Genomic DNA, 21015 nt, shown 5'->3' on the forward strand with positions numbered 1-21015 from the left:
CTTCAGGGGCTAGGCTCGCCCCCGAGTGGTTGGCGCCCCACCGGCCGGCGGGAAAGGGGCTTGGCGTCACGCCAACCGGCGCCGAAGGGCCTCCACCAGCAGGCGCAAGTCGGCGCATGCGCAGGAGTGCCAGTGCGTGCTGGTGTCATCTCCGCGCATGCGCAGAGGGATTCGCTTCTGCACCGGGAATGGCGGAGGACCACACCCTCCGGTGTGGAAGGATAGAGTGCCCTCACGGCACAGGCCCGCCCGCGGATCCGTGGGCCCCGTTCGCAGGCCAGGCCACTGTGGGGCACCTCCCGGGGCCAGATCCCACCCGCGCCGCCAGGTCCCGCCGGTAAAGGACCTACTCCAATTTACGCCGGCGGGACCGGCAACAGACGGGCGGGACTTCGGCCCATCGTGGGTCGGAGATTTCGGGCAGCCCCGGCGCCCATCGAGTCCCCCCGGACCCTGCCATTCTCTGAGGCGGGCGGTGTGACTCACGCCAGGCCAGTTTGTGGGGCGGGAAAATTAGGAGGACACGGGGGCGGGATTCACGCCGACCCCCGATGATTCTCCCACCCGGCCGGGTGGTCGGAAAATCACGCCCCGGATCTTTCCCTGGGTTAGGGGACTTGAGTCTTCTTGAAGGTGAGACTGAGACCGATTGTGCGATACGCTTCTGCCAAGGTGTCCAGTGTGGCTTGGTGATTTTCTCCTGAGAGAGTGGAGATGGCGATGTTATCAGCATACTGAAGTTCCACAAGTGATGTCAGTGTCACTTTTGTTCTTGGATTTCAGCCAGTTGAGGTTGAAAAGTTTTTCATCCATCCTGTAGACGATGTCCACACCTCTGGGGAAACTTGCTCTTGACAAGATGAAGCATGGTGGTGAAGATGGGGAAAAGGTTGGGGATGATGACGCATCGCTGCTTGACTCCAGTCTTTACCTCCAAAGTTTCTGTCTCATTTCTGTCAGTGTGGCCTGTCGCTGACACCATGTCATGCGCAGCACGGTAGCATTGTGGATAGCACAATGGCTTCACAGCTCCAGGGTCCCAGGTTTGATTCCGGCTTGGGTCACTGTCTGTGCGGAGTCTGCACATCCTCCCCGTGTGTGCGTGGGTTTCCTCCGGGTGCTCTGGTTTCCTCCCATAGTCCAAAGATGTGCAGGTTAGGTGGATTGGCCATGATAAATTGCCCTTAGTGTCCAAAATTGCCCTTAGTGTTGGGTGGGGTTACTGGGTTATGGGGATAGGGTGGGGGTGTTGACCTTGGGTAGGGTGCTCTTTCCAAGAGCCGGTGCAGACTCGATGGGCCGAATGGCCTCCTTCTGCACTGTAAATTCTATGATATCTATGAGTTGGAGGATGTTGATGGATTTTCTCTGGACAGCCAGTCTTTGACTGAGAATTCCATAGCACTTTCCCGATTGACTGAGTCAAAAGCCTTGGTCAGATCGATGTAGGGCCTGTTGAGTGGTTGATGGTGCTACTGGTATTTCTTCTTGAAGTTGCCGAGCAGTGAAAATCATATCCGCTGTTCCACTGTTTTGTCGGAAGTCACGCTGGCTTTCTGCAAGGATTTCTTCAGAAACGGGGAGAAGGTGGTCAGCAAGGATTCGAGCGATGATCTTCTGGTAATGGAAAGAACGAGGATTCCTTGGTAGTTCCCATAGTCTGCTTTGCCTCCTTTCTTGAAGGTGGTGGCAATGACGGCATCCCTGAGTTTGGCAGAAATTGCTTCTCTGTTCCAAATTTTCAGCAACAGCGGATGAATATGGTAGGTGATCTCTTCTCCTCCATGTTTGAAAACTCCATTGGCATCACATTCACCTCCGCGGCTTTTCCGTTCTTCATGTGTTTAATGGTTGCTTCGACTTCATCCACGCTCTGTGTGAGTCCAAGATCATCTTTGATGGGGAATTGGGGGATTTTCTCAAACACCCACTCACTCATCTATAGTTGTATAACAGTTTAAGAGTTCTTTGAAGTGTTCTCTCCATCGAAGGTTGATCTGGTCTCTGTCTATCAAGAGGCTTCCATCCGCCTTGGTTTGAGGCCTAGAACATAGAACATTACAGCGCAGTACAGGCCCTTCGGCCCACGATGTTGCGCCGTCCTGTGAAACCCCTCTAAAGTCCCTCTATACTATTCCTTTATCGTCCATATGCCTATCCAATGACCATTTGAATGCGTTTAGTGTTGGCGAGTCCACTACTGTTGCAGGCAGGGCATTCCACGCCCTTACTACTCTCTGAGTAAAGAACCTACCTCTGACATCTGTCCTATATCTATCTCCCCTCAATTTAAAGCTATGTCCCCTCGTGCTGGACATCACCATCCGAGGAATCATCTTGTATGCCTCAATTAAGTCACCTCTTAACCTTCTTCTCTCTAACGAAAACAGCCTCAAGTCCTTCAGCCTTTCCTCATAAGATCTTCCCTCCATACCAGGCAACATTCTTGTAAATCTCCTCTGTACCCTTTCCAATGCTTCCACATCCTTCCTATAATGTGGCGACCAGAACTGCGCACAATACTCCAAATGCGGCCGCACGAGTGTTTTGTACAACTGCAACAAGACCTCATGGCTCCGAAACTCAATTCCTCTACCAATAAAAGCTAACACACCATACGCCTTCTTAACAACCCTCTCAACCTGGGTGGCAACTTTCAGGGATCTATGGACATGGACACCGATATCTCTCTGCTCGTCCACACTACCAAGAATCTTACCATTAGCCCAGGTTATTGAGTCCATATATTGCCTTGGTGGCACTGAAAAAGCCCTGGGTATCATGCTTTTCAGCGAGGAGTTGGAACTCCTTAGCTTTCTCAGTCCATCATTGGTTCTTGATTTCTATAGCTCTTCTTTGTACATCCGCCATGACTAGTTGGTGAGCTCTCCTCTTTGCATTGCTGGTTATGTTGTTTTGCCAGGCAGTCTTCGATGGTGCGGTTGTTCCTGTCAAACCAGTTTTGTTGTTTCGTGTACTTATCGTGATGGTTTCTTCACAGCTTGAGATGATGGTGGTCTTGGCTCTTTCCAGTTTTCCTCCACTCCATTAGAATGGACACTTTGTGGATTATGGAGAAGATATTGTTGGAAGTTCACTAGCATGTTTCACTAGAAGTTGCTCGATATTGATCTTTTTTCAGAGCTGTTTCTTCATCTTCCGTTGCTTCGATAGACGTAGAGGAGCAAATGAGGCAGTGATCTGTCTAGCAGGCATCAGCACTTGTCATCGCTTTGGTAATGAGGGCATCCTCTTGGTCTCCAGATCGGATGATGACAAACTCAATCATGTGCCAGTGCTTTGATCGTGGATGTCTCCAGGAAGTCTTGAACTCTTACCAATGCTATCGTGGACAAATGCATATGTGACACCCGGTAGATTGCTGAGTATGAGACCATTCGGTTTTCCCCTCTTGCTAGTTCCCTTACCAAGTGCTGCCAACTCAATCTAGCAGCTATAATCTTTACTGACTGAGTTGGACAAGTCCCAGTGAAGCTGCCGAGCCACTCTTTGTGATGCATATTAAAATTCCCCACCCAGAGTATATTCTGTGCTATTGCCTCCTCTGTGCTTCTTCCACGTGGCTCTCAACATGGAGCACTCGTGCATCAGTACTAATCCGATTTCATCCGTTAGCTGGCTGTCCTGTCTGATGGTCATGTCTGGGGCATTGTCTGTAAAGTATGATACTGTGAGTATGACTACGTCAGGTGTGACTGGTCTGTGGGACAACCAACAGTGGTTTCATGGACACCATCACCAAGACTAGCGTTTTTAAAATTCCAGTACAGCTACAACAAATCGGCTGCTGTGTCGGAATTTGAACCCATGTCTCCCAGAACATTATTCTGGGCCCCTGAATTACTAGTCCAGTGACATTACCACAACACCACCTTCTCCTCTATGGGGCACTGAAATGACGTCGTTATTGTGCCTAGAGGCGAGGGCGAGGAGAAATTTCTTCACCCAGAGAGTGGTGAACCTGTGGAATTCATTACCACAGAAAGTAGTGAGGGTTTCAAGAAACAATTAGATATAGCACTTGGGCAAAGGTGATCAAGGATATGGGTGGGGGGAAACAGGATTAGGCTATTGAGGTGGATGATCAGCCATGATCATAATGAAAGGCGGAACGGGCTTGAAGGGCTGAGTGACCTCCTCCTGGTCTTATTTCCTATGTCTAGGAATCCTGAGAAAGTTGTGGTGTGTGCACATGAGCTGTAATTGTCCAGAAAGTTAAAATTCCGATGGGGGTCATTCGGTGAACTCAACCCATCAAGCCCAAAGACCCAAGTAATTCCCCCCCCACCCCCCCCCCCCATGTCAAATAATGAAACCGACACAACTAATAACCCCTCCCAATCCCCCACCCAACTAATCAGCCCCCAAACCAAATAATCACCCCAACCCAACTATCATCCTCCACCCTCACATCCCCCATCCCCCCCACGCTGAGCCGACTGGTCCCCGCCACCCCAACTCCGTGTCAACTGAACGTCAGCCACCTGACCCTACCAGCCATGCTCCTTGCTCACCGGCGTTCATTGCCCACTGGAAAATCTTTCAGACCTTTGAAAACTTCACTGACTACAGCAGCTGATGTTGTAAAAGGGGAACAAGTTTTCTTCACTGCACCCCTTGCCAGTGTTCCCCATGTATGGCAGCATTGCTGATGCAATGGGAACCTGTAGTTCCAGCTGGAAGAATGCAAAATGGTACGGGTACAGAGATCTTTGCAGTCAGCATTGATCAGCCTAGCATCACTGCTGACCAAGAAATCTGGGCCAATACTCAGTGGTCACGAGGTGCAAGCTGATATATGGTTCTCCTCTGCACAAATATTTCATGTTGCAGAACTAAACTGTCTAAAGCTCATTCAATTTTTGCACTGTCCACATTATTTTTGAATGTTTCAAGCAATAAGATGAATTTCATGAGACTTCCAGCGCAAACACACAATTTAGAGCAGCGTTTTCCGAACTTTTTTCCAAGGACCCACTATTGCCAACTGACTGATCTTCAGGGCCCAAGATCACGACCCATGTCAGCCGACTTTAGTGACCCACGTTGGCCAACGATTGCAACACACTATTATTGCTTACCTTTCATGGGACAGGTGAGCCTGCTTGGTCCTCACGGTCTCACTTGCTTCAATATTCAATGTTACATTTCTGCTAAGGACTTCAGCTGACGATTTTCTCGCTGCATCCTTTGAAAAAAATCAAGAGGTTTGTCCTCCAAGTCTTCAAATGCCTTTGAAGATTTGAGGGTTTTAAACTTTTGTTTGTCAGTACTTCCCTGCATATAATACACATGGGCTTTGCATCCTGATTTACATTGGCACAATTAAAGCCATACCTCAAGGAACCATCTTTACACTGCTTTGTTCCCAATTTAAGTTTCTTCTTAATGAGTTGTTTACCAGGGCCCTGGGCTCTATATACAGCTCACAGCAGCACTGCTTTGTCCTACCGTGGACTCTCCTGTGAAGCTCTCACCAGCAAATTCAGTTGTAAGATCCTGGCCTGTTTGTGACTCTGGCCCTCTCTTCCTTATTGCAAAAGAATCCATCTTCAGTTCTTCACACAGTCCTGTTGCTTGCTTACTGGCAGATACAAAATGGAAGAATCTCCCCTCTATGACTTTGCGCCCAAGGCACAGACGTACATACTTTTTTTTAACCGTGAAACTTTATTTCCAATACTTGATTTTTCCAATTTTTTTGACTATTTACTACTGAAAATTAAAACAATTTCATTTGAACATGATGTGTAACCTAACATTTACACACAAACTTTGTTTTAAATATATTCCCATTCCTTTAGAAATTTAAACACGTGTAGAAAAAATTATAATCTTGTTTTTACTTTACAAACTATGACTTTAGACGAGATGAAGTAACTTGTCAAACACATACAATATCACAATATTTCTTGCTGATTCCACTGCATTGCACTATCCAAGTCACTTCCTTCTCCATTCTCACCAAAAGAACTTACTTCCTGGTTTCCAGAGAGTGACAACTGCCTAGGTTTCTTCCAGTATTGACATGTGTCAGCCGTCTTGACTGGCCTCATTTGATTGGCATTCCTTGCAGTCAAACCTGGCTTGACTTCCCTCTCGCTGTCCAGTAGCATCCACCCCAGTCACAGACTGCTGACCACTTCCTGATCAGTACTTCATGTCATGGGAGTGGAAGCAGCCGTTTTGCCGGACGTTGGAACAGCTTGACCACGTACCCCCAGGTCGCATACTGCAGATCGGTGGCGGGGGATGAGCTGAGCAGCACGCAGAGGACGAGCACCAGAGTGGAACTCCAAGCTGAGGCTACCACCTTTCGCATTGCGTGCCCACGTGGACGCCCATCAGCCTCTGTCCACACTCCTCGATGCACAGTGACCAGCACATAGCCTAGCCTCGCGCCGCCCAGCCCCCCTCGAACGCCACAGCCAATCGGGGACTATCCTTGGCTGACATTCTTAAAAAGCCAGTCGCGGCCATTGGGTCTTCCTGCAATCGGGAAAGTCACAACTGATCGCTCCGTGACATTCCCGACACCTGTGTTATGGGCCAGGGTTTAGAGAACCCCAAAGTGTATCATGGAGTTCACCTGACCCACAACTTTTAATAGATTGTGGTATGGGGAGCACATGGCCCACTCTACAGGTGTGGTACAGCAGAAATGGAAAAGTATTTTTTTGACCAAAACTATGTTTATTCTATGAACTCAAATTAACCTTTTTAAAACATACAGTGAACATCTTAGCAACCATTAATTCAAATACAACCCCCAAAGAATAGAACACTAAGTAATCCTTAATAACTTCCCAAACAACATCGAGAAGACCAAAGGAACACCTTTTAACAGAAGCACATTAGGTTTACATTCACTACTGAGAACATTTATAATTCTGAAGTCACCAAATGATCAAGAAATAGTCTTTTCATGGCAGAGAGAACAACAGTACAGGCTTCAGCTCCAAAACTGAAAACGAATCTAAACACACGCTGCAGCAAGCGGCCTAAAGCGAAAGTAAAAAGCTGACCTACAGCCCAGCTCCACCCACTCTCTGACAGAAATGCAGTAGTAAACACTCATTTCTTAAAGGTACACTCACTACAGATATTTATATACATACCATCTATAAACACCCATTTCTTAAAGGTACTCTCACGTGACACCTGCCCGTGGGTCGCGACCCTGAGTTTGAAAAACCCTGATTTAGAGTGATGTCCTCAAGTTACTGGTGAGGAGGTATGAAGAGGGATTTCCTGTAGATGGGGCAGTGATGCAGTCAAGTCCAAAGTGAGGGAAGGATCACCAATGAAATAAATTTAACATGAGCAGTGCTTCATGGCAAGTCTGGGCAGCCTGAGAAAAAATAAACTCTTTAAAGCTGATGATGCCTTCCAGAGATTTCAACTAAATGTCGAAAGATTGGCAAAGTGAAGACGCACCGTGTCTATGATTCATGCAGTCGAGATTGATTATATACTGCAGACAGGCACTTGTATGCCGTTTAGGATGAATCACATTAATCTGGGTTACCTTTTATTGTTTGACTTCATTACTGTTTTAAACATACCCACTTGAATTGCATCCCCATCCATTACCCTGCTGTCTTAAGAAAGTTTAATAATTAGCACTCTCCAGCTGATTGTGACCAATGCTTGTTCCCCAAATGGTCAGTTTGGTGTTCTTCAATTCTGATATAATATTTTTATTGTCACAAGTAGGCTTACATTAACACTACAATGAAGTTACTGTGAAAATCCCCTAGTCGCCACACTCCGGCGCCTGTTCGGGTACACAGAGGGAGACTTCCGAATTCTCAGCTGGTACGGGAATTGAACCCACGCTGCTGGCCTTGTTCTGCATCACAAACCAGCTGTCTAGCGTACTGAGCTAGAAGATAATTGACCCAAAACGTTAGTTTTGTTCCTCCACCCACAGATGCAGCCCAGCCTCACAAATATTTCCAGCATTTTCTGTTTTTAGTTCAGATTTCCAGCAAAAGCAGTACTTTACTTCTGTACTTGCCACTTCTGGTGTGAAGGTGTGCAGAAAAACAATCTTGACAATGCAAAAGTGAAGAAGCGTCTTGTGGAGGTGATGGGGTTCTTGGCTGCTGGCTGGAGCACCAGCGAGAGCTCTGCAATGTCTCTTTTATGGAAGAAACAGCTCTATTGAATGGCAATGCTACTGGGCAGGTGGTGCCTGCTACCAGTATGGCCCCAGGCTTAGGATCATCGCTGTATCCCAGATGAGTGATGGTTTTTTTGGGGGGGGGGGGGGGGGTTGCACAGGGGGCTAGCAACAAATGTAGGGGCGTGGCTCTCCGTGGTATAGCTCCTGGGCCCTAAATCAGGCACTGCACCTTTAAAAGAGGATTCCGCCCCGCTACCCCAGACCCCATAAGCAACGAGGACAAGGTGTGCTTCTTGTCTTCCTAGCATGGTCATCCTGGGTTAATACCAACAGTGGCAAGTTGAAGCCCCAAGTTGAACATTAATTGCCCACTTAGAATCATTGAATGCCTACCGTGCAGAGGTACAATCTGCCCATCGAGTCTGCACCTAATGAGAACTCTACCCATGTCCAGTCCCCTGTCCTAAACCCATAACCTAACTTGCACATCCGTGGACACCAAGGGGCAATTTATCATGGCTAATCCACCTAACCTACACTTCTTTTCATTGTGGGAGGAAACCGGAGCACCCAGAGGGAACCCACGCAGACACTGGGAGAAAGTTCAAACTCCAAATAGTCAGCCGAGGCAGGAATTGAACCGGTGTCCCTGGTGCTGTGAAGCAGCAGTGCTTGCCACCGTGCCGCCCACTTAAAGGCCTCCATTTGCAACCAGATGGAAAGGTTGTACTCCAGCCTTCCAACCATGTACGATTGAGAACAGATCCAGAGATCTGTAGGCTTTGGGGCCATTGGGAGCTTCCAGTAGAGGCAGGGGTTATTGACTGTGCATTTCGGGCAACCAGAGCTCCCCGAGTCCCTGTAACCTTTACCAGTTGAAAAAGGGTTCTTCTCTATTAATGTGGAATTGGTGTGAGACCACGGGAGACCTCCAGGCCTGTGCTCAGTTCTCAGAGAGCTCTCATGGTGCATGCATTCTTTGCTATTCCCAGATGCCACAGGTATTTCAGCCCACTGTAGGCATAATATTTTGGTGACAGGGCTTTCCCCTCATGACTTAGTTGATGACACTGGTCAGGAAGCTGCGAAGTCCAGCCAAGGGATGTTACATTGAATTCCCTGGTTTCATGAGGCAACAGAGACAATCATCAGACTATTAAAAACGAGGTTCCGCTACCTGAACTGCTCTCACGGAACTCAATGCCTCAAATTCTCCAGGATTAGAGTTATCTGCTGCACAACAGATAATTGTGAGTCCCTCATTCTCAATAGATTCCATCAGGCATGTTGAGAAACCATCAGCTCGAGGACCTTTGTATCTCCAACTGCAAGCAGCAGCACACTGTTCTCAATAAGCCACTCCATCCTTGCCATTGCCTTCACCCATATAGATTTGCTACTTATTCTGCAAGCATCGTACCGTTAATCAGGTCCCGACAACAAGACCATCCACTTCACACGAATAAAGTGAACAAAGCTATTTAATCACACCCGAACATTGATGCAATCTAAAGTTTGAACAGCTGTCAACGCTTGTTCACCTACATCCTCTTATTTTATGCTCACTGTTACAACAACGTGATGTGACATTGACACCTGTAACTGAGGTGGATGGAGGCTACATTCTTTGGTTGGCCGAGACCCAAGGGATCCCGGCATGCTGAGTGGCTCCTGCACAGGTGCAGGTGCATCTTTATTTGGCGTGGGATCACTGGCTGAGGAGCAACTGCTCACTTTTGGAGGGTCCCCAAAAGAGGCAGGCTGACTTTTCTCCTCCCTCTTGTTCAGAAATGGCACCTCCTGGACCAATGGAGGAACAGGGGCACCTGGAGACAAATCCCTGCATCTCATTCTCCCTCTTGCTGTGTACAGTCCATGGTCAGAGTGATGGCTTGCAGGCCACATAATCGGCAGCCACTGAATAGTTGCTGAACCTGGACTCTCCATGGCAGTCACCAACCAAGGAGGTAGCCAAGCACGTGTCCACCTGAGACATGTCAGAACCCGTGACCCAGATGAGCTCCGCCATCACCCAGCCTGTCTAAAGAGTACCTCTGGCAGCTCTGCCAGATGTTCCCCTTCCTGTCGCTGCATCTACAGCAAGTTCAGTCTGGCTGTCATGAGAGGCATGTCATCAGCCTGTGGTTCAGCATAGGCCTGGTCTCTAAATGTCCTCAAACTGCCAAGTCCCTCAGTTGACACTGCCTCCATTAACTACTGTAAAATGTCTGTGTGCTGAGCAGATTTGTGACCTGAATTTTGACCACAGTCGCATACCTACTGAGGTGATGGCATCTGCATGGTAGAGGGTGCAACTTAAAGATGTGACAGTACACCATCAGGCTTCGACACTCCTCCTTAGATGTCATTTGCAGGATCACAGATGATGGAGCTGGAAGGACCTGTGTGAGAGCACAAAGAATTGTGTTCACAACACAATCCTCCTTCTCATCTCTCCAGTGCTTGACTCTTTCTGCTCAGTGGTAGACACCAAGTTCAAGCCTCCTCACTCTTCCCTGCACCTCTGATTCACAAGTGCCTGGCTGCCCTACACTCCAGCCAATTGCGCCATCTCTTTACAGATGTAAATGTCTCAATGTATGCATTGCTCCACCCCTTTTTGCACATAATTTGGTATTATGTGCCATTTTTCCCAGCAGACAGAAGGTTAAAATGAGCCTCCACTCAATGGACAACTGACTTGCTCATCAGAATATAGTTGTTTGACAGGTAATAGGCCTCCTGAATAACTCATCCACACTTCCAATCTAATGCACTTTGATTTGGATTAGTTTTATTCTCAAGTGTACCAAGGTACAGTGAAAAGTATTGTTCTGCGTACAGTCCAGACAGATCATTCCATACATGAGAAAAAAAAACACAGTACATCATAAATACACAATGTAAATACATAGACAGGCATCGGGGTAAAGTATACGGAGTGCAGCACTTTTTAAAAAATTTAGTGTACCCAATTCATTTTTTCCAATTAAGAGGCAATTTAGCATGGCCAATCCACCTAGCCTGCACATCTTTGAGTTGTGGGGGGAAACCCACACAAACACAGGGAGAATGTGCATCGAACCTGGGACCTCATCGAACGGGGATCGAACCTGGGACCTCAGCGCCGTGAGGCAGCAATGCTACCCACTGCGCCACCGTGCTGCCCTCAGTACTACTCAGTAGAGAGTGTGAAGAGTCCATAGAGGTTCATTCAGGAGTCTGTAAACAGTGGGGAAGAAGTTTTTGAACCTGTTAGTGCGTGTTCTTAGACTTTTGTATCTCCTGCCAGATGGAAGAAGTTGGAAGAGTGAGTAACCCAGGTGGGAGGGGTCTTTGATTATGCTGCCCGCTTTCCCAAGGCAGCGGGATGTGTAGACAGTGACAATGGATGGGAGGTGGGTTCACATGATGGACTGGGCTGTGTTCACAACTCTCTGTAGTTTCTTACCGTCTTGGGCTAAGCAGTTGCCATACCAGGCTGCGATGCAGCCAGATAGGATGCTTTCTATGGTGCATCTGTAAACATTGGTGAGCAGCATTTGTACTACGATGGAAGAATAAGCCTGCTAATTTTGGCCCACAGGCATTCAAACATTGGGATGCATCTGCTCCTGCGCCTTGCCCTTCGTTTGCCCACTTACCTAAGTCCCTCCCCACACTGCAACACATTGCTTCTTTCCCTTTTGGGAGCAACACTGTTCTAACAACAATGACATATTCACGCTGGAAGAGTTGCTGACCCTATTGATGTGCCTGTGGACCCTACAGCAGCTAGCCTCTGCTGCAAACTCCATCCAGGCCTCCTTGTTCAAGCACGAGAATCTCCAAACATGCCATCACCTGGCAGGATTGGAGGTCTAGGTGCCATTTTTAAGTAGCACCCAGACATGCCTGCAGTATCTACAAGCCAGCAGCAATGGTGTTTAAGAGTTTGATAGGAACCACAGGATCATCACCCTGAGCCCCAGATTCAGCCACATGGTTTAGTGTAGATAATGCATGGCCCCATGGTTCAGCGATGTCGCCCTGCACGTCCTCCGCTCAGTTACCCAGGAACAGTGGGAGGTGCTCTTTCCCATTGATGTAATTCCAGCCTGCATGATGTTACCACTGCGAGTGCCCCTTCCTGGGCCACCATTGGGACACTTGTTGGGATGACTAAATTCCGTCCACAGAACATTCTCTCTGACTCTTCAAAGTTCTCATATGGCCCATTGCTAATGAACAGCAGCAAAATCAAGTGAACAATTTGTAAGATCTGCCTTTGCAGGTTCCGTTGAAGTGACAACTGTACATAAAAATTGAATTTTTTATTTGTTTAACATCCCAGTCAAATATTTTGATACTGCAACTAAATTTCCTATGTTTAGAAAGTAATAAAAAAATTTAAATCTTATGTTCCATTTTGAAATTCCCTTTGCAAGTACATGTTTGCATTCTTTGTGATTAAATAAAATGGTGTGTTGTGACATTGCAATAAGAAAACACGCAAAACATTTTGTTTGCTCAACAGTGAAAGCTATATTAGAAGCTCTGCGCCACTAGATCTGAATCCTAATACTGGAACTCTGAATTATTTCTGTGAATTTTTAGCCAGGATCCTGGGCAAAACTTATTTTGGGAAAAATGGGTGAAGGATGTACAACCTATTTTCTTACATATTAGCCAGCACCAGAATTGCACATTATCACTGATGTGAACTTTAGAGGAGGATAGAGCTACAGTGTGTCAGAGGGAATGTTCATAACAAGATTGCAAGAGGATAAGGAGGTAATTTAATGGAAGAAACCATCAAATACATTCTGTTCCTGTACATTACAGTCGATGTTTACTGAGCAAAAGGGTCATGCTTCTCGCCGTTAAAAATGCTTTTTTTAATACAGGAAATTGATTAAAAAGCCACATGTTCGCTTCCTTACTGAAGATGAGTACAAGGAACAAACTGATATGGCAACTATGAAGTCTCTTGAGGAACTGCGCAGATACTGCAAGAGTCAGGATTTTCCGACATGGGAAATAGTCTCAAAAGTCAGTTCTCCAAAGAAGTAGGTAGTACCATATCACTGTTCCTGTATAAACTAATCCGTTTCCTTAGTTATCCATTTTAATCTACAGTCAGATGGGTATTCACTTGCACAGGTCGTTGCTAAAATTGTAAAGGGAGCTCCCTGCTGATTAATGAGTGAATAGCTAATCTATACAGACTAATAAACCTCAAGTTTGATTTTGGATGTATGCTGCTTAAATAAGCTACAGGCATGCTCGAATGGGCTTCAGTACACCTTTGTGGGGGAAGGGGCTATCAGGAAAGGAATGTTGGGAAGGATTCTCGTTCCCTGTTACTATCCAGTGATGGGGGGAAGGGTGTGTGTGACAGTCAGCTGACAAACAGCTTGTCATGACACGTCACATGCATATCCAAAATGTTTTTTAAAATATGGTCCGTTTCTGCCTCTACCATAGGCAGCAAGTTTGCGACCTGCACCACCCTCTGATGGAAAAGTACTCCACAACTCCCCTCTAATGCTTCTGCCATTTACTTTAAAGATATGCCCTCTGGTTATTAATCTCTCTGAGAGACAGTTCAGAGAAGGTTCACTAGATTGATTCCAGGGATGAATTACTTGTCTTATGAAGCGACATTGGGCAGTTTAGGTCTATACACCCTGGAGTTTGGAAGAATGAGAGGAGATATATAAGGTATATAAGATGCTAAAGGTGATTGACAGGGTTGACTAGGAGTGGATGTTTTCCCTTGTTGAGAAATGTGTCCTTCCTTAATGTGCACCATCTAGATACCTCATAAAATTATACGTCTCAATTGAATCTCCCCTCAGCCTCCACAAGTTCCAAAGATAACAGTCTATTGAATTTTTCTCTTAACTAAAATTCTCCAATGCTGGCAATATCCTTGCAAATTGTTTCCGTGCTCTCTCTTTGTATGATCACATTCTTCCTGGAATGCAGTGTCCAGCAGTACTCTAACTGTGGTCGAACATAAGACCAAGGAGCAAGAGGAGCCAATTCAGCCCTTCAAGCCTGATCTGCCATTCAATGCAATCATGGAGGACCTCATCTCAGCCTCATCTCCACCTTCCTACCTGCTCCCCATAACCTTTCATCCCGGTACTAATTAAAAACCTATCTTATCTTCTCCTTAAAGTTCTGGTGTTCACTGAACTCTTGGGTGGGGAATTCTACAGATTCAAAAACCATTGAGTGAAGTAATTCCTCATTTCTGTTTAAAACCTGCCACCCCTTCACCTAAAACTATGACCTCTCATTCTAGAATGTCCAACAAGAGGAAACAAGTCTACCCTGTCAATTCCTTTATGATCTTAGATACCTCAATTAGATCTGCTCTCATTCTTCTAAACTCCAGGGTGCATAGACTTAAATTGCCCAATATCTCTTCTTAAGACAAGTCTTTCATCCCTGGAATCAATCTAATGAACATTCTCTGAACCGCTTCTAATGCATTTACATCCTCCCTCAAGTAAGGGGGCCAAAACTGTGCACAGTACTCCATATGCGGTCTTACCAATGCACTATACAGTTGCAACAGTACTTCCCTACTTTTATATTCTAATCCATTTGCCTTCCTTTATTACCTCCTGCACCTACATACTGACTTTCTGTGATTTGTATACGAGGACATCCAGAACCCTCTTTATCCAAGCATCTAACTCGTGCTTTTTACAGTTGTAGCATAATCTCCTGTTCTAACCCTGTGCCAATGCACAACAGAATCTCATGTGCATTCTTAACCACCTTATCTTCAGGAATATGTAGACACACATTTTAAGGGTCTCAGATTCCTACCATTTATTGTGCATTCCCTTGTCATCACTTGTTTGTTTTTCCCAAATGAATGACTTCCTTACCCTGGATTGAATTTCAGTTGCCACTTTATAGCCCATCTGACCAGCCTTTCCATACCTTTCCTGCAATCTACAGCTTTCCTTCTCACTATCGATCACCTAGTCAATTTTTGTATTATCTGCAAAATTTTTAATCATACCCACTACATTGATACATGCCACGGATAGGAAGAGACCCAATACTGAATCCTGCAAAACTGCCTGTCAGTCACAAAAGCAACCATTGACTAAAATCTTTGCTTCCTGCCTCAAGTTAATTTTGGGATCCAACATACCATTTTCCCTTGAATCCCAAGAGCTTTTAATTTTCTGATCAGTCTATCATGTGGGATCTTGTCAAAAGCCTTGCTAAATTCTATGTAGACGACATCAAGTAACTGTTTCTAATCCACTTTAAAAAAAAATAATTTTTATTCAAGTTTTTCAACAACAAATTTTCTCCCCACAGTTAAAGTAGACAAGGTGTGGTTCTACACCGAAACAAGAAAAGAACCCCCCCCCAAACAGAATAATAAATAATAACAAACAACAATACAAGAAAGAAGAAAATAACAAGCGCACCGTCGCAAAAACAAGCCCCCTTAACCAGCCCCGAACCCCCCCCCCCAGGTTGCTGCTGAGACTGACCACCCTCTGCCCCTTCGCCAGGAAATCAAGTGTAATCCACTTTTACCAAATCAAATTTCCGGTTAGAAATATTGACCGTTCCCCCAATTTAAAACTTTTACTCTTGGTCTATCTTTATCATTTTCCATAACAATTTTATAATTTAATTGAATTATGATCACTGCTGAAAAATACTCTAATGATACCCCTCCCACCTGCCTAATATTCATTCTCTAAAACAAAGTCCAGAACTGACCCTTTTTTTGTTGGGCCTTGTTACATTCGGGCTAAAAAAAAGTTCTCGGGAATATATTTAAGAATTCTGTACTCTCTATACCTTTCACACTGACATTATCAGTTAATATTAAGAAGCTCATAATCCCACCCTATTGTGACTGCCCTTTTGTTTCTGTACTTCTCAGCAATCTATTGACATATTTGCCCTTCTAATTCCACATGATTGTTTTAGGGTCTATCGTATATTTCCAGAAGTTTCATAGAATAGAACAGTACAGCACAGAACAGGCCCTTCAGCCCTCGATGTTGTGCAGAGCAATGATCACCCTACTCAAACCCACATATCCACCCTATACCCGTAACCCAACAACCCCCCCTTAACCTTACTTTTTAGGACACTACGGGCAATTTAGCACGGCCAATCTACCTAACCCGCACATCTTTGGACTGTGGGAGGAAACCGGAGCACCCGGAGGAAACCCACGCACACACGGGGAGGACGTGCAGACTCCACACAGACAGTGACCCAGCCGGGAATCGAACCTGGGACCCTGGAGCTGTGAAGCATTTATGCTAACCACCATGCTACCGTGCTGCCCTCTGTTTCCCTGCTGTTTGACCTTTCACATCTTTTGTTCTCTCTGGGGACTGCCATTAGCACTCTTTCCCCTTGGTATCTGTGGCTAAAAGTGATCACTGCTTTCTTGTTTCTCAGTTCAACCCAAATAGTTTCATTTGATGCTCCTTTTAACTTATCCTCCCTCCTTGCAGCTGTGATTGTTTCTTGAACCAATACTGTGACCACCCCCACCCCTAATTTTTAGATTTCCCTCTATTCCATCTTTGCAACCAGGAGCATTGAGCTGCCATTCTCACCCTTCTTTAAGCCACATTTTAGTAGTGGTTATGATATTATACTTCCAAGTGTCTATCTGTGTCCTCCGTTCATCTGCCTTATTCAGCAGACTCCTTGCACTACAGTATATAACAAACATCACCAAACAACTTTATTATTATTTTCCAACCTTTGTCCTCTCGACTTTCTCTGCTTGCTTAATATTTTGCCTTCTATTATCCAGTTTTGTATCGCTTCTGAATCTATGCTCAGGTTCCCAGCCCCTGCCAAACTATTTCAAACCCTCCCCAACAGCACTGACAGATGTCCCCACCAAGATATTGGTCCCGGATTTGTTGAGGTACAATATGTCCAATTTGTGCAGGTCCCACCTTCCCCAAAATTTGATCCAAGGAAAGTCCTGCACCATCTTTCCGGCCATGCATTCAGCAGCACTAACTTCCTATTTCTATAATTGCTAGCATGTGACGCTGGAAGCAATCCAGAGATTGCTACTTTTGAGGCATCTACTGGAGACAGATTGGGCTTGATTGTGATGGCCCATGTTTCTCAATAGTTTGTCAGCTTTCATTGGGGCTCATACTTGAAGGATGGGCACATACATGGCTGAGATACCAAAGGGTGTTTGGTACAGTTGAAATGAGCTCTCCATGCAGCTGATGTATTCAGCACAAGAGGGACAAGATAAACAAGATAAAAAATAACGTGGTGTTAAAAGGGAGCGAGTGCTATGTTCTTTTGGATGATTATTAAACTGGAGTTTTGTCCGTTCAAGTGGCTGTAAAAGGTTTCATGGCATTCTGCCAAAGAAAAGCATTGCATTCTTCTGGTCAGCATTTATATCTCAGCCGAAAGTACAAAAAACAGACCAACTGGTCATTCATGTAATTTGAGTATGTAAGAAGCTAACTGTGTACACATTTACCTACAAAGATATGGCGACACATCAAAACTATTTGTTTACCTGTGAAACACTGAGTTATGCTGATGACAAAAGCAGGAGTTTTCATAGTAAATGCAAATTCTTTTATTATAGTTTCTGAAAGGATTTTAAACTTGAGGATGTAATTTTGTATAACTGGTAGCAATCCTTTAAGATGATTTATTGTTCTGGTAATACTTGCACATTCAGAGCAGCCAGATATTTGCCGAGGCATGCACATTTGCTATTCTTTGCCCCGGACATGGGCATCAGATTCACTGTAAGGCATGAATTTGAATGCAACTCACAGTTCTGTTCTAATAGTTATCCATTTATTTGAAACTTAAAGATAATTACAGTATCTAGAACAAAGAACAAAGAAAAATTACAGCACAGGAACAGGCCCTTCAGCCCTCCAAGCCTGCGCCGATCCAGATCCTCTATCTAAAATGTGTCATTTCTGTGTGAATGGAACACATTGTTTTCAATGACAAAATAATTGGTAAAAAGCAAAATTGTTATGTATGTTTCATAGAATTTACAGTGCAGAAGGAGGCCATTCGGCCCATCGAGTCTGCACCAGCTCTTGGAAAGAGCACCCTACCCAAGGTCAACACCCCCACCCTATCCCCATAACCCAGTAACCCCACCCAACACTAAGGGCAATTTTGGACACTAAGGACAATTTATCATGGCCAATCCACCTAACCAGCACATCTTTGGACTGTGGGAGGAAACCGGAGCACCAGGAGGAAACCCACGCACACACGGGGAGGATGTGCAGACTCCGCACAGACAGTGACCCAAGCCGGAATCGAACCTGGGACCCTGGAGCTGTGAAGCGATTATGCTATCCACAATGCTACCGTGCTGCCCCTGCATGTTGATGATTGGTACAAAAAATGAGATAAATCATGCAAAATATTGCATGTTATTTTTGTTTATTTTTGTAATTTCAGGCCGCCTTTCTCTTGCCTCTCGCCTCTGGTAAAATCAATCCATAGGGAAGGGCCATTTCTGCCACAAAATTCACCACATCAATTACTAGTATTGATCTATAGTTCACTGGGGATTTGGAGGAACCAGATAGCTGTTATCGTCTTTGCTACCGTTGCCTACAGAAGTAGTACAGAGTGAAAGCTGAGCTTAAATTTACGGCCCTCAAATTCTAATTTGCAGTAATCTGCTATGTATCTGATCAGTTAATCTGTTAATCTTCTCATTCAAATTTGCAGACTTGCAGACTTCATCCTAGGAGCAAATCATCTTACACAAGAGGAAGTGCAGAACCACGATCAACAATATGGAATTGGAGGTTCCTTTTTGGAAGCTCAACTCTTCATCCCAGAGGAGAATAATGGTTTAGTCTTGGAGAATGGTGAAGTGATGGCTGCAGGTGAAGAACATGAAGTTTATGCAATAATGAATTAATCTTGCCTCACTCACATCTCGCTGCATATTCTGAGCTGTTGTTATGAATAGGAACTGACTAACGTGACAAAATACAGTGCCAGAAATGCCTGAGTACTGTGTTGCTGACCGGTTATCTCTGATGCACAAAAGGAGACCAAGGATCTATTGAATTGTGCTGCATAATGTATGCATCAGACACTTTGACTTTTGACTTTTTTAAAGCAAAGTTTGCACTACATGAATATAATGCTAGTGAGTAATTTTTAGTTGATGACTTGTCCAGTGATTAGAAGAACAAAAATTCTAGCGCTGTTCCCAGGTTTAGGTTTAGCAATTTTTGTAAGCTTTAGTACCGAGATTTTTGTTCCTATTCCTGATTAAGTAGTTCATTGTGATTTGTGAGTCTATGATAAAGTAGCTAAAGAAGTAAGAAACCTAGATCTCAGTCCAGCCACATTCTGGAGTAGTGACCTATTCTTTAGATGGTTTGCTGAAAGGAATAGATGAATGTTAACATGAAAAATCTGATTCAGGGCAATTTAATCTTTGACGGCACTACAATTGATTATTGAAAGACTTTCAGTTGCAGCTGAGACAAAATGAGGCCATCTACATCACAAGCACAAAGACGACCATCTTTAATATAGATGGCTGCAGACTTAAGTCTCAGACATTGTAGTCTTTTTACAATGCCCAGTTGGCTTCCTTCCATTTAATGAGAACTTTGTCTTTTTAATCTTGGAAAATGAGGAAACAAGGAAAACTAGGCATTTGATGTTGATATTGCCAACCCCCAGCCAGTTAATTGCAGGGCTGTATTGATGGGTTGGTTATAATCAGCAGTTCAGACCATCCTGTCCTCCGTTTGTGTAGCAAGCAGCTCCACATGACAAATCTCGAAGGCAAGTATTGTGGAACTGAGGTGGAAACTGCAGGTTAGGTTAATTGCGATATTTATGGGAACGCGACGTTGTAATATAAATATTGTTTCTTTGTCCAGGATAGACATTTTTTAAATTGCGAAAACAAAGCAGATTAGATTAATATGTGAGATAATTATTGTATTTAAACATACAGCATTAATCATGTAACTGATTTCAGTGCGCACATTTTAGTGAAGTAGATTTCAATTGAGCAGTATAATGTTACTGTGTTTAATTCTATGTCCAACTCAGGTTTGTAAAAAGGTCTGTTTTTATGAAGATTTATAAGAAAATCAATTTGAGATGGGACTTGGTCTAGGTCACAGTGCTCTGAATAAAATTGTACTAAACAGGGCATTTTACGAGTCTTAAATCAGGATTATATTCTTTAAATGTACTTTCTTGTAGGCAGAGCTAACTTACTTTCCCATTTTTGATCCTCCCCCTGTGGACAGGCACCTTGTCTTATGTTGACTGGATGTCTGCAGTGGAGAATTGTGCATAGAAAACTATTTTATGATTGTGCGCATTTAAGCATGTTTGAACTTTTCTTTTTGGTGGGAAGGGTGGAAACTAGCAAAAAAAATAATCTTGTACTTTTTGATCAGGAATTCCTCAAGAAATCAGCTTAAACTCAAATGCAAAGTTAAAAGTGGAAATTGCAGTCCATTTGGGGCAGATGCTCTGCTGACAATTGGCCCATTTTATTCCCTCTTTGGGAAGTTCACCTTCCACCTGATTTTTCATCCTGTAAAATAAAAGCTCATGATTGCATTCCTAAATATAGGTTATTATTACCTAAATGTAAACCATTTGAAAGTCATTTCATGAGTAAGTTGATACATATGGGAGAAACAAATATTTGAGTCACTGTTGGGTTCCTTCAAGCACATTTTAAGTTTAGATTTTAATCAGCTGTCTCCATCCTTAGAATCTAAGGATTTCACTCCCAATTGATATACTGTTTATTAAAAAAAACCACAATTGTTTTTCATATTTCAAACTAAGACTACAGTTAGTCGATC

The 21015-nt window shown here is 44.5% G+C and overlaps 1 protein-coding gene across 2 annotated transcripts in view; it reads left to right on the forward strand.

The window, feature by feature from the left end:
• Positions 1–20764, forward strand: part of nemp2 (nuclear envelope integral membrane protein 2) — an 87667-nt gene extending 66903 nt beyond the window's left edge. For both annotated transcript variants that reach the window (XM_038789148.1, XM_038789149.1), the window contains exons 8-9: positions 13036–13197; positions 18890–20764. In XM_038789148.1, the coding sequence (XP_038645076.1) occupies positions 13036–13197; positions 18890–19085 (358 nt within the window). In that variant the 3' untranslated portion in view covers positions 19086–20764. The remainder of the gene's footprint in view (positions 1–13035; positions 13198–18889) is intronic.
• Positions 20765–21015: the final 251 nt, after the last annotated feature.

The sequence above is a fragment of the Scyliorhinus canicula genome, chromosome 2, assembly GCF_902713615.1.
Source record: "Scyliorhinus canicula chromosome 2, sScyCan1.1, whole genome shotgun sequence".
In the NCBI taxonomy this organism is placed as follows: Eukaryota; Metazoa; Chordata; class Chondrichthyes; order Carcharhiniformes; family Scyliorhinidae; genus Scyliorhinus; species Scyliorhinus canicula.